The following is a 15,266-nucleotide window of genomic DNA, read 5'->3' as shown; positions in this document are numbered from 1 at the left end:
GACCCATAGCGACCCTGTACAGGGTTTCCGAGGGTGTAAATCTTTACGGGAGTAGAAAGCCTCATCTTTCTCCCGCGGAGTGGCTGGTAGTATATATAATTATACAATTTTAAAAGTTCTTTTTTTAAGCTTTTCTTTTTTTGGTGGAGTGTCCAGTTTTCCTTACAAAATTTCAGAAAGGTTGTTAGGTTGTCAAGTAGGTTCTGACTCATAGCGACACAGAGTGAGACACTGATGGGTCCGGCCTGTCACGTGACATTGCTGTTGTGTCAGATCCGATTCATAGCGATCCTGTAAGGGGGGTGGGGTTTGAACTGTCGACCTTGTGGTTCACAATCCAGTGCTTACTTTACAGTACCATACCAGGAGTCCTACACTGATTAGTGTCTTGAAAAAACTATAAACTACAATCCTTGCAGGCCAATCAACTAGATCTAGTGTGTAAAGCCTTTAAAACTGTTGATAACAGAAGACATGATGGATAGGAATCCTGATGGAACTAAGTAAGTATGCAAACATCCTAACATGATAAAATATTTTTCTAAACAGTGTCTGAATATTTCATGTTGTTGTTGTTGTCAAGTGCTGTCGAGTTGGTTGTGACTCATAGCGATCCTGTATACGGTTTCCAAGGAGCAGCTGGTGAACTTGAACCACTGACCTTGCAGTTCAAATGGCTTTGCAGTCTGGCACATTAACCCACAGCACCACACCAGGACTCCGAATATCTCACAGTGCTGCAGTAATATGGTAATTATAATACTCATGATATACTGCATGTAAAATTATTTTATCTAATGCCACCACCAAACAAAATTTTTTTAGATATAGAAAATTAAATTTACAAAATGACTTTGATTTAGTTACTTTCTTAAGAAACACTTGTATAATTCTTCCCTGTGTTTTTCAATATTGCTATGACAAGTTGGTGGAGGGTCAGCAAAAAAGAGGAAGACCTCATGAGATGCAACAAGACGGTACAGTGGCAACAATGGTCTCAAAGCTCACAACAAGTGTGAGGATGGCGCAGTTTAGTTCTGTTGTACAGAAGGGTCACTATGAGTCGGAACCTATTCAATAGCACTTAACAACAACCTAGTAACATGACAAACTGAATTCCAAGTACCTAATCCTATTTGGGGAGTCCTGGTGTGGGGCTGTGGGATAAAGTACTAGACCACAAGGTTGGTTTGAACCACAAGTTCAGTTTGAATCATAAGGTCGGTGGTTCAAACTCACCAGTTGCTCCTCAGAAACTCTATACAGGGTCACTATGAATTGGAACCAATTCAATGGCACTTAACAAGAGCAATTTTATTTGGGAGTACTGGTGTGGTGTTATAGGATAAGCACAGGATTGTGAAATACAAGGTCAGAGGTCCAAACCCACCAGCCACTCCACAGACGTCCTATACAAGGGGTGTTACTTACAAACTTACTTTACGGCACTTAACAATAAAACCAGCTCTATTTGGGCATTTAAATGTTTCAATAAATAATTGTTTCAATAAATAATTCATTTTTTTTCTGAAAAATGTTTCAATAAATAATTCATTTTTCTTCTGAAAAAACGTAGTTCGATATTCTCAGTGGACCAAAGTACTATAATATAAAAAGGAATGAAGAAAGACAGCATTTGCTTACATAATAAGAACATGTATAGAATGATCAATTTCAAACAGTAAAACAAAATACCAGTCACTTATGCTGTTTCCTAACTAGGAAAAAGACTTACATGAAAATTACATATAATACTTTACAGTAAAAATGCATGGAGAAGATCACATCAATGTTAAAGAATTTCGTACATAACTGAATACATGTTTTATTATTTGAATGTACATTACACACAGAGAGAGAACTCTGTTGGCATGTCCCAGCTGGAGTTCTTAGATTTACAGATGAGTAAGTGGGAGCTAAGACAGATGATCTCTAATGGACGTCTGTAACTTCTATAATCCCCATGAGAAAGCAGAAAAAAAATCACTTGACCCTAAATTAATCCTTAATGTGTCTTCAGCCTCGCCCCCAAATGTGAGAGCAGTAAGGGTCAGGAGAACACAACATTATAGCTCCTTGCAGTATTTTTAGTTTCAGTTCTTTTTTGGGGGTGGGACAGGAGTGGGCAATGATAAAGAAATCCATAAATGAAGGCAAGTAAAACAGAAGCAGCCAAAGTCTTGAAGTTAACGATATTGATAATGTGCTGAAAGGGTGTCTTGGGTCTGCTATGATCTGGGGGGCAATGTTCTCCACCCTAAAAACCCCAATGCCTCCTTTGAGTGTGGTTTTCTATAGCTACTCTTGTACTTTCAATACTAGCTTATAGATTCCTCATAGATTCAAACGTAAAAACCTCAGCGTCTTCAAAATTGAAGACGTGGAGGGTGTAACCAGTTACCCGTTAGGGTAAACTGATCAAAGGTGTGGGTATTTTAGTCTAGGATCAATGTCTTGTACCTTTTATGACTTTGAGGGAGGGGTGTGTGTGAAGGCCTCTTTTGGAAATATGAATGGCTGGATTAATGAACTCCTTTGTAGTTCACAGCTTTTTAGTTCTGTCCTGGAATTTGTTGTTGGTTGATGGTGACTCATAGCGACTTGAATCTTGACTACTTTAAAGAGGTCTTGTGCAGTAGATTTGCCTAATGCAATATGTCATTTGATTTCTCGACTGCTGCTTCCAGGAATGTTGACAGTTGTTTCGAGCAAAATGAAGTCTTCGACAACTGCCATCTTTTCTGCATTTATCATAAAGTTTTTTACTGCTCAAGTGGTGAAGATTTTTGTTTTCTTTACATTGAGATGCAACCTATACTAAAGGCTGTGGTCTTTGATCTTCATCAATGAAGACTTTAGATCCTCTTCCCTTCGAACAAGCAAGACTATATCATCTGTATTTTCAAGGCTGTTAATAAGTCGTTCTCTAATCTTGACGCCACATTCTTCTTCATACACATGAACCAGCTTCTTTCGGTAAGTATGGTGAAAAAATTACAACCCTGGTGCACACCTTTCTTGATTTTAAACCCTTCAGTATCGCCTTGTTCTGGGGATTGAATGAATGACTATAGGATCCTCATGAGCACAATTAGGTGTTCTGGAATACCCATTCTTCAAAATGTTATCCATAGCTTGTCATGATTCACAGTCAAAAAGCACAAATAAACATCTTTGTGGTGGTATTCTCTGCTTTCAGCCATGAGATAACCAGAAATGAGGTCCCTGTACCACATCTGAATTGGGGTGATTTTCTGGCAGTTCCCTGCCAATATACTATAGCAACCACTCACGTTATCATGGTCAACTCTAATTTGAGGAGGCAGTGCTTCTCCTGTCATAATTTGATGCCTTCTAACCTGCGGGGCTCCTTGTCTGGCACTGCATCTGACAATCTTCTGGTGCATCACAGCAACATGCAAGCCAGCACAGTATGACAAACTGAGAGATGAGTGGTGGCTTGGAGTAGAGAACGTGAATGTACGGTACTTGTGCTTTATGGCCAACTGATAGACAATGCGATAGAAGGATTTTGGTCTCATTTTTTCTATTATGTTCTAAAAGTCTTCTTTTGGGAAATAAGACCCACTGTTAAGGGCTACAACTTCTTGACTATACTTATAATGGGTCATCAAACTGCAAGACACCTTCATGTGTTATCAGCTAAGGGAGGCAGTGGTAACCCCCAAGGGGCATGGATAGACTATTAGAGAAGAACAAGAAAAACTAGCTTCAGCTCCAGAGAAGGGGGGGTGGCAACGCTAAGAAGCTCTAAGAATGATAGGCCAGCTGGGGTCACAGAGGCCTACCAGTGAGGACTGCTGATTGATAGAGTAAGGTCACTCAGCTACTCCCTCAAATCTCTGCTGTATACTCCAATACTTCAGATGATACTTTAAGCAGCCACAGATAAAATTTCAAATTTGACCTTACATTCAAAGTTCTCCACAATTTAGCCTTTCCCTACTGAGATTACTGAGGAGGTCTTTGTCCTAGGAAAACTCACTACACCTTGAAACTCCCAGGTGTACCCCCACGTCTGCTCCCTTACAAAAATGCTGCTCTCACATTTTGGTCTCAGAAACACCTGCAATCAGGGGTGAATTACCCAGTAAGGTGAGCAGGGGTTCGTTTGTGCTTAATCACTAATCTGTAGTGAACAGTTTCACATGGTTTTTACCACATCAAAGAAAATAAAAAGGTTTCCCTACCTGATGCTCTGAAAAGCATTTTCTTATCTAAATATTTAGTTAGGAAATCCTTCCATTTAAGTGAAAGAATCCATAATGTGGTCTGTCTGCTAGGAAAAGAATTCCAATGAAGTCAGACGGAAGAAGAGAAAACATGCTTTTACGTCATGTGGCGGCGGTATAGAAGAGAAAGGAAGTGTTACTTCAGCCGGCAGAGTAACTGTTCACAGTATGTTCCTGACTGACATCTTACTATGAATCAGTCACAGATGCTTGCCTATGCCTTTATAAGCTTGTGTTTTCATTCAAAAGCACAAACTAAGTATTCACTAGGTACCTGTAGGGATGATGAAAGAGGATAAGTAGCAGGTCCTGCCCTCAACAGACTTCTAATTCAAAAATCTTAACCATAGTTACATACACAAATATAAATCTCCTATCTGAAGACTGATTCACCAAAGTTTGTCTACTTCAAATACGTGGGCTATTTATGCCTCCTGGCATGTGGAGAAAGATCTAACCCTATAGGAACTGAGGCCCTTGCTGCTCCACAGGCAGGCTCTGTGCTCATCAAGCCCTGGGAGATGGACCCCCAACTGCTACCTCTTTGGCTAATGCACAGTATGGGACCAAGTAACTGTCAAAACAAGCTCTCCTTTGAAAGCACAAGAAGCTTCTAGCCCAGTGTTTAAAGTCTCCAAAGGACAAATTCCAGATCCCATTACTTAATTCCCATTTTTGTATGAGAAGTCCTTTCTTCCAACACAAATGAAATCTTCGCTAAAACACGGCTGTAGCACACACTCACAAACAGCTAGATGACACCATCTGGGATGATTGATTTTCAAAAGCTCTGTCGGGTGAGCACTGGACTGCTAATCACAAGGTCAGCAGTGTACACCTACCAGTTGCTCTATGGGAGAAAAAGAAGGCTTTCTGCTCCTATAAAAATGTATAGAAACTATAAAGGAACTTAGAGAAACTCAAGGCAGGGTTGAAGACAATGTGTTTGGGTCTTGGTTTTCAGCTAGTTAAAATGAATTACCTTACAGAAGCACTCAGAGAAGTTAATTCTCAATACATTCAATGTACTCTCACTAGGAGTCCTGGCATGGAGCTGCAGGATAAGCACTTGACAGCTTGGTCAGTTTGAACCTCAAATTCAGGGTTCAAACTCATCAGCCACTCCTTGGAAACCAACAGGGTTGCTGTGGGTCAAAATCAACTTGACAACTTAACAACAACAACAACGTAGCCCTGTAGTCAGAGAGGCAATGCTAGCTTCATTTAACAGATGAGGAGACTTAAAGATTAAGTCATTCTAATTCTCAAGACACATACAGTTAATAATAATCATTGTTAAATGTCCACATGTCTCAGCCTCGCTTTCAAGTACTCTTCCCATCTATACTCAAGCAACCTCCTACCTCATTCCTCACTTGTCTTCTCCACATCCCAGCTTCAGTTTAATGGGAAAAACAACAACATGCTTTTGTCCAAAGACATTTTGATTTTTCTCATCTGTCTTTGAGAATTGCGTTTAACTCTTTCCACAGCGTCTCTGCACCTTCAAATTCGAATCACTTAATATAAGACCCTGATGAAAGCCATCTCCACTAAGCCTTAGCTTCTTTCCCCAGAATTCCCATAATGTATGTGTACCTTGTTCCATTTTCCTCCCCAAGAAAGGTTTACTGAGTGCCAGGCACTATGAAGTCACAGAATGCAGCGCTGAACAGCATAGTCAGGGATACAAATCGTGAATAAAAAAGTCACACCTCATAAGTGCTACAAAAAGTGGTCAGCCCAGGAGTCTACTTGAGGCTAAATGAAGGGTATTTAAATTTGGTCTTGCCTAGAAAGTAAAAGAAGGCTTCCCAGCTGAGATGATACTTGAACTGAATGGAAAAAGGTGCCTGCTATAAGAGGACCAATGGATATGTCATAACCTTCTGTTACACTGGAGATGGAAAGGTCAAGAGTTACAGGAGTGATGTTGTTATTGTTAAGTGCCGCAGAGTTGATTCCAACTCACAGGGTTTCCAAGGAGTGGCTGGTGAGTTTAAACAGCTGACTTTACGGTTCTAACGGACTTTCCAGTTCAGCGTATTAACCCGCAGTGCCACACCAGGCCTCCTACAGTAGTATGTTGTCATTGTTAAGTGCCGTCAAGTCACTTCCATCTCATAATGACCCTGTATAGCGTTTCCGAGGAGCCGCTGGTGAGCTTGAACTGCTGACCTTGTTTTTCAAACGGACTTCACAGCCCAGTACTTTAACCCACAGTGCCACTCCAGGGCTCCAGAGTATAGTGAAAACTACGGACTTATATTCTCCAACCATAAAGACAGACGCCCCTCAAAAGATGATTTTACAAACCACAACATATACTGTTTGCGTAAGCCATTTCTAAACTGAAAAGTGCTATGTAAGTTTAAGGTATCATCAATTAGTTTATTAAATAATGATACTTCCTATCTACCTTTGAATATATCTGTCCACAGGCAATTACCAGAACCATTTTAAGAGACATACAAAGAGAAAAGTTTAACTTTTTAAACAACATTTTATCTATAATGTAGTCAAATCTGGGATTTATGTTTTTCTGGTGTGGTGCTGTGAGTTAATGCGCTGGACTGCAAAACTGGTTTGATTCACAAGGCTGACAGTTCAAGCTCACCAGCCACTCCTCAGAAACCCTATACAGGGTCACTATGGGTTGGAATCAACTTGACAGCACTTAACAACAACAGCTAAAACCATACCGCTCAATTTCTCTCTATAAAGCACACCGGCACGCACACATACCTGCTTCCAAGATTAAATGCTTAAGAACAAAGAATTCACACTTACATTTAAAATGTACACTTAAAAAAAAAAAAAAAAAGGAACTCTCTCTCTCTCTCCCTAGAGCTTCCCAATCATTTCTTATCAGTCACTTTGCTAAAATTAAAGGTGTTGTGTTATCACTGCTTACAGGTCAACTCGAATGATTTTTTTACTTTTCCTCAGCTGTAGGATAAGCACTGGACTGCAAGTTCTGTTCGAACTGCAGGTCAGTGGTTCAAGCTCACCAGCCGCTCCTTGGGAACCCTATACAGGATCACTATGCATCAGAACAGACTCAGTAGCATTTAACAACAACATTTTTAGCTCTAATAAATTCACCATATCTATCTATGGATACCTATTCTTTTATATCATTATTTCTTTAAGTACTCAAATGGGTTAATACAATGCAAAATTATAGAATGAGTAGTTTCTAATATGGATGAGGAACAGAGTCCTAACTTGATGTATATTTATATTAAGAGACAATGAGGAATGTTTCATATGACTAAAAGGGCCAAATCACTAGAACTATTCTAGGCCATAAAACCAGTCTCTATACAAAGGAGCTCTGGTAGTGTAGTGGTTACGAATCGGGCTGCGAACCTTAAGGTCAGCGGTTCGAAACTACCAGCCGCTCCGCGGGAGAAAGATGAGGCTTTCTACTCCCGTAAAGATTTACACCCGCGGAAACCCTGTACAGGGTCGCTATGGGTCGGAACCGACTCGACGGCACTTAACAACAACATACATTCTGAAATCATTAAAGTAGTCTCGGATCACAACAAAATAATAAATCAACCAAAGAAAGAAATTTGGGGACATTTCAAAGATTTGGTAAGTAATCAAAATACTTCCAGGATCAAATGGAAAACTTGAGAAATAACATGAACTGAATGACAATGAAACCACAAAAAGCCACATTTTATGGGATGCAGCTAAAGGGAAACTTCAGGAGAAAAGTTGTAACGTAAAACACATACCAGAAAGAAGAAAAATCTAAAATCAATTAACTGAGCTTCTAACTCAAGAAACAAGAAAAATATGACCCAATTAAACTCAAAGTTGTTGTTGTTAAGTGCCGCCGAGTTGGTTCCAACTCATAGTCACCTTGTACCAGGTTTCCAAGGCTGTAAATCTTGTCATGAGCAGAAAGTCTCAGTTTTCTCCCTTAGAGTGAACTGGTGGGCTGGAATCACTGTCCTTGTAGTTCATAGTCTAGTGCTTTGTCATACAGAGCCACTGCTCCCCCCTCCCCCACCCCAAGTAGAAGGATGGAGATAATAAAGAACAGAGTGAAATCAATGAAACAGGAAAAAGAAAATAGGTAACAATCAATGAATCCAAAAGTCGGTTTCCTGCAAAATGACCGAACCTTCACTACACGGACCAAGAACAAAAAAGGACACCACGAGGGAAATCACTATGCTGACCTACAGAAATGAAAAGGATGATACTGGATTATAAAAAATGGTATACTAACAAATTCAACAATTTAGATGAAGTGGACACATTCCTAGAAAGACACTAATTATTAAAACTTATTTAAGGAACAGAAAGTTTTAATTGATTAAGAGCTAGAAACTGATTTACTAACTTAAATAATCTTGAAAACCCTTATATTTACATTTCCTTTTTTTCATTCCTATTATTGAACTACTTCTGGTAGGTCTGTAAATTCATAATCAATGGAGAATTATTTGGAAATGGAGCCAATACAGTCTGCATATAAAAGATTCTGAATGCTATGGAAGGCCTCATTTTCTGCCCAAATCATGACTAGGCCGTTCAAATAAGTTGTCTATTGTAGTGTATTATTGACGAAGTATAAAGTTCTGTGCCTACATATAACTGACCAAAATAAATTGGAAAGCAAATCTTTATCAAGTAGCTTGCAAGACGAATAAATCTCTGATAGTGTGATATGAAAAGGCCAAAAATTTTTTAAAAATCTAAAAACTATAAACAGATCTTTCTATGCAGAGTACAGGCATTTTTACCACTGGAAATACACCACCTAATTCCATAGCTAATATGGTGTCCTGTACGTATGGTAATACATACGTGATACAAATCTATTCACTTCTGACATTTACCTTAGTAAGTTACTAGTGAAAGGTGAGGTCAAAGAGGTTGGCTAGGGCCAAGGACTGATAAACCGAGTAAAGGGTTTGGATTTTATTCTGCTAGGAAACTATAAAAGATAAACCGAGTAAAGGGTTTGGATTTTATTCTGCTAGGGAACTATAAAAGATAAACAGAAAAAGCAGGCAGCAGAGTAGAAGTGGGCTCCGTAAGATTTTGAAGGCTGCAATCTTGTGGAAACAGAATGCTAGGTCTTCTTCCAAGGCACCTCGGGGTGGGTTCAAATTGGCAACCTTTCAGTTAGTAGCCAAGCAGCACTCGAGTGTTGGCAGCACCCAAGGGCTCCATGATGATGCTTGTGGTTGTGTGCTATCGAGTTGATTCTGACTCACAGTGACCCCTGTAGCAAGAGAAGAACTGCTCCGGTGGGTGTTTCAGGCTGGGACCCCACGGGAACAGAGCACCAGGGCTGTGGAGCCACAAGTGGCTAAGAACCACAAGCTTCCTGCTGGAGTGCTTAACCATTATGCCACGAGGGTACCTATGATGATGACAACAATGATATCGTTGTTGTTGTTAAATGCCGGTGAGTCATGACCCTGTATAGGGTTTCTGAGGAGTGGCAGGTGGGTATGAACTGCTGACTTTTCATTAGCAGTCTAGTGCTTATTCTATAGTGCCACACCAGGATGTTGTTGTTGTTATGTGCCGTGGATTCAGTTCTAACTCAAACACCAGGATAAGTGCCATTAAATCTCATCACAAGCCAAGACAGAGTAAGCCAAGACAGAGATCCTACTGCTAACTAGCACCCAAATTAGACCCCGACCCTAGCAATCTGGCAGATGAGCTAAGTTCTCAATCAGGCACCTGTCCAGCTGTAGTATTAAGACGAAGAGAAGATGAGGAGACAGGAGAATGTTTTAGAGTTAGTGGTGCCAAGACTTGCTAATCAACTGTCTATGGGGATGAGGGAAATAAAGCAACAATGACATCGAGTTTTGCTTGAGCAACTAGGTGAACTGATTAGTATAAGTGACCAAGATGGGAGAAATGAAGAGAGAAATACATTTCTATGAGAAAATTAAAGGTGCTTTTCCTAAGTTTAAAATGCCTAGTAGACACAGAAGGAAGATGTCAAGCTGTCAGTTGGGCCATTGTATCTGTTGGAATATAAGGAGAGGGGTCCTAAGACCCCACCCTGGGGTACGCCAGCACTTAACAGTTGAGCAGAAAGGGAGGAGTCAGCAAAGGAGACAAAGCCAGGATGAAGTCAGTGCTTTGGAGGGCAACCAGGAGACTGGAGCGAGGAGGCAGCATGTGTGCGTCTAGGACATAGAAGGCATTGCTGGAGTTCACAACATGGAAGTTTACAGGTGACGCTGGAAAGAACATTCTCCCGAGTTCCCGTCTACCACCACACTTACCTTGTAATACATACTGTCTGTCTCACTCCTAGACTACACTCCTGGGCAATGACAGCTTTAATTCTCAATCTCCATCCTCTAATTACAATGCCTGAAGTCAAATTGTAATTATAGAAATGCTAAATGAATTCAAAGGGTTTTCTAGTCTGAGGAGTAAGACAAAGCTATCCACAAGATGCCACACAGCCTCCTCTCTCTACTGCCTCACGCACATACCGTCAGAGCTCCATTCTGTGTGCTGGGTGAGTTGCCGCTCTGCTCGCCATGGGCTTGCGTGCTTCCGTAGAGTGTCAGGTTATGCTCACTGGTTGGGCCGGCATAGTCCTGAGTGTGTGGGACTCCGTACTCTGTGGGAATTCCATTCTGTGGAGCTGGTGGAAATGGGATGGTAGTAAAAGGCTGAACCATTGCATCAGGTGTTGTGGTTGGCTCCTGGTTACCCTAAAACAAAAGAGGGACACAGAAGGAAAAATGACTTAAAATTTTCTGAAATAGTCTCTAACAGTGCAGGTAAAGCACTTTCTGTGTCAGGGCTGTGACAAATACTGTCACACATACACACACACACACAAATGTATGGATTTAGATACACACCCAACCGCCCCCTACTTATGCCAGTTTGTGGCTACTAGACAGGCCCATCCATGCTCATACTAAAGTTGATTAGATGTAAAAAGAGTCAAAACTTTTTCTTCAAACCAAGGTACATAAAAAACCAACAACAACAACAACAACAACAACAACCCCCCATAGGAAATTTTTCAAACAAGATATGCTATTAAAATTACTACAGAATTCAAATTAGTTAGGGCTACTAGTATTTTTGTGAAAACCGCTAGGTATTCTTTTAGTGATTCTCAAGAGGAAACCCCAAAGGGAAATTTAATCACTTTAAAAACCCTTAATTCATAAAAAATAAAATCATAATTCATGATGTTATAAATGAAAGTCTCAAAAATAGATAACTTGGACCTCTTGATTTGTACAGCCTAGCGTTTAGGAGAAGTAGATTGCTAATCTCTGGCTATCAAGATAGAGATTTACTTGAGACTTGTCCAGTAGGTTAATAAAACCAAACTTCTTTTTTTTTAAATTGGAAATATGAGAAAAAGAGAAAAATTTCCCAAGACAAAATATCAGAAAGTTTGTTTTGTATTATTGACAAATTATAAGGCTACCAACACAGGAGTTAACTCCCCTCTGCCTGATGTTATCCCCAGATGGTTATTTGGGATCCAGTGTGGAATCGAAAATACCCACATGGAATATGCATAGTTACAGAAAATTAGTAGAGACCATAGCTCCTCTCCATGTCTGTCAAGTTCAGGTTCTAAGGAAGGTTTCCCTCAGGAGTGATAGATATTCTGAAACCTTCTCCACCTTTCCTTCTCAAGGACTGACCTCCTTACTTCCCATTTTATTCCATTAAAAGCAAAGTCATTATTTAATGAAGATACAAGTCAACAAAATCTTGAGACACTGTCCAGGATGTAGGGAGCAGAGATAGCTAAGATGCCAACGTTTGCGCTTAAATAACTGCCCCAACTCCATGATTCAGGCATCTCAGAAACAGATCATCTGGGACCTTGTCCTTTTGTGTCTTCCCAGCAATGAACATCCTTCTTTCAAAGAAGGAGTTCTTTCTCTTTTTCTTTCTTTCTACTAGGTAGGGCAGTGGGGTGGGGGTGGGGGTGGCTCTAGGAACTTTCAGCAGCACTTTCTAAACATGATCTCAGACTTTCAACGTTAACTTAAGAGCTATTAGACTGATATTGAAAAGTAAGAAAGAAAGTAAAAACCAAAACCGCACAGAGGTATCATGCATTTTTTAACGAAGGTTCAATCATCAATACTATCAGTTATTCTACACATCTCTTAGTTGAAACAAAAAAAAAAAAAATAAGAGAACCAGAGCAGTTAAGGAACATCTATATAAAATGAAACTTAAAAGTTACAAAAGCTGTTGGATCTTCATGCCAATGCTGGGTTTCACTCTGACAGATCACCAGACCTTTTAGTACAACTAAGTTCTCTGGTAGCGTAGTGGTTACGAATCGGGCTGCGAACCTTAAGGTCAGCGGTTCGAAACTACCAGCCGCTCCGCGGGAGAAAGATGAGGCTTTCTACTCCCGTAAGGATTTACACCCTCGGAAACCCTGTACAGGGTCGCTATGGGTCGGACCCGACTCGACGGCACTTAACAACAACAACAACAACAAGTTCTAAAGCTTGGTGAGGATTCGAGTTTGTTGTCAGTTAACCTAAATCCAGTCCTTACTAACCCATAGCACACCCTTTCTCTTCAGGAATAATACCAGATTAACAAAGCGACGGGAAACCTGAAAGGAAATGAATCCTCATTACTTGCCCTGTGTGGTAAATGCTATTTTCATTTAAAGGTCAAGCCGAGGCAGAACAATTCACCATGACTGATTTCTCTAATGTTCTTCAGGGACCGTATCGCTTTCACCTGAGGTTTTCTGTCTCTCAGTGTTACCTTTAGACATGTTCTTGCGCTCTTTCAGTATTACCTCAAAATCCACCTGCACAACTTCCAACAGCTCTCACAGAACATCAGTGCAAGCTTAGTGAGGCCCCCAAACAGCATTTTATTGGACAAGAGTGAGAAAATTCCTGAACTGCTCTTGCTTCTTTCTCAAGAGACCTGGAAGCTCCCTTCTGACTCTAGCAGGAAGAATTTCTGTGTCCAGTGTATTAGATACCAGATCCATTATCATTTAATGCATCCTCAGGCTAGTTTGACTTCAAAGAATTAAAACATGACATACCACCAAAGGCACTTCCCACCCTCCTGTTTAATAAAAATGGGGGTGGGAGAGGGCTTAGGGTGCTACACAAAAAGCCTTTCTTGATCAAATCTGTCTTTACATTCTATTTATTACTTGAGAAAAGTGTCTTCTTTAATGAACAATGTTTATAGCAACCTCTCATTTTATGTCCAGGCATATTTTCTAAAACATTTGCTTGCATTTTACTTTACCTTAATTTGTACTCACAACATGGAAATTATCTTGTTTTCTTTAAAAGCTGTTCAAACATCTCATGCCTTAAACTTCATCACCAGCCTGTTTGCATTCCTATCGTCCCGTGTTGTTGTTGCTATGTGCCATGAGTCTGACTCATAGTGACCCTGTATAGGATTACTGAGGTGTGTGTAAACCACTGACCTTGTGGTTCAAACTGACCTTGCAGTCCAGTGCTTATCCTCCAGCACCACACCAGGACTCCACAACTATCTTCCCTAATGTATACAAAAGAGAACATTATCTTCCTAGCACAGTAATTACTGTTTGATTTCTTTCAACCAACCCAACAAAGTCCTCTACAAAAGTATATCTTATAATGTGATCAAAAATGAAATGAGGTATCAGGGGATGTGTAGAAGTTTAGTCAAAAAGGATAATCAGGATTTCTTCAAGTTCTTTAAAGAAAAATCTTTCAAGTCTGTCACAGGATTAAAAAAAAATTTATACTCTCCCTTGATTTAGTAAAGGGAGAAAGGTAGTTAGAACTGTAAGATATGACTGTGAATTCCAACTATACATAGGTCCTCTTGCTTGGGTAAGGCATTTTAGGGTTCTGAAGATTCGTTTGACCTTCAGATACAGAAATTAAGGAGTCCATTGGTTGCAGTGGTTCTAATTCACCAACTGTTCTGCTGGAGAAGAGACAGAGCAATCTGCTGACAGCTGGGGAAGCTGCAGGGGCAGTTCTAGCTCATTCTGTCGGGTCACTGAGAGTCAGAGTGACACCAGGGCCACAACAACACAGCTCTGAACAAGGTTCATGTAAAATATAGTACGTACTCATAAAAATCACATACTTACTACTTGTTGTTGTTACGTGCCATCGAGCTGGTTCTGACACATAGTGACCCTGTATATGGTTTATGAGGAGTGGATGGGTGGTGAGCTTGAACAGCCGACCTTGCGGTTCAAACTGACTTTGCAGCCCATGGAAAAATATGTGAAAAGTCAACCACCTAATTTACTCCAAAGAAACCCTGACAAAGTAAATATTTTTATAAACCACATTCACTATCTTCTTAGTAAGATTAAAGATTAACAACCAAAAATGTACCCCAAAATTGCAACCATGTGGAAATTAAGAAACACTGCTCTAAATGACACCAGATCAAAAAATAAATAGTAAAATTATGAATAATCCAGAAAAACAGAAATTAAAGGAATTTATAATAATCAGACCAACTTTACAAAAAATATTAAAGGCTGTTCCTTGGACTGAGAACTAACAGTGGAATATAATCTGAGATTAATGTGCATGACAACACCACCCAGAACACAATCCGGATATAGAAGAATTTAAAGGAAAACAAATCTACAAGTCCAGTAATAGGGAACCAGTGGTATCAGTGTACAATGAAGTCAACTCCAAAGCAAAAAGAGGGAAGAGTACAGATAAAGAAGTTCCAAAAGGCAAGGAACGCACGTAGATGTTCAAGATAAAAATGTTTTAAAAGGGAAACGATTTTAAAAATTACAAGATAATCGCAAAGAAAATTTATACACTTTCACATCACAAGGTCAGCAGCAGTTCAAACCCACCAATTGCTCCTCGGACACACTGTACAAGGTCACTATGAGTCAGCGCTGACTCAACAGCATTTAACAACAACATGGAGGGTTTGCAGTCATTTTTAAAATGTAAAACTGATGATCTGCTCTGTAAACCTTCACAAGTTAAAAAAAAAAAA

The 15,266-nt window shown here is 40.0% G+C and overlaps 1 protein-coding gene across 1 annotated transcript in view; it reads right to left on the bottom strand.

Moving 5' to 3' along the window:
* The window catches only part of RBFOX2 (RNA binding protein, fox-1 homolog (C. elegans) 2), a 373,260-nt gene that overhangs the window by 62,747 nt on the left and 295,247 nt on the right, over positions 1-15,266 (bottom strand). Inside the window, 1 exon segment of the mRNA XM_006865227.1 lies at positions 10,748-10,972. Coding sequence (XP_006865289.1) covers positions 10,748-10,972 — 225 coding nt within the window.

This window comes from Chrysochloris asiatica, unplaced genomic scaffold, assembly GCF_000296735.1.
Source record: "Chrysochloris asiatica unplaced genomic scaffold, ChrAsi1.0 scaffold00076, whole genome shotgun sequence".
Classification (NCBI taxonomy): domain Eukaryota; kingdom Metazoa; phylum Chordata; class Mammalia; order Afrosoricida; family Chrysochloridae; genus Chrysochloris; species Chrysochloris asiatica.
This window is presented reverse-complemented; position numbering and strand designations above follow the sequence as displayed.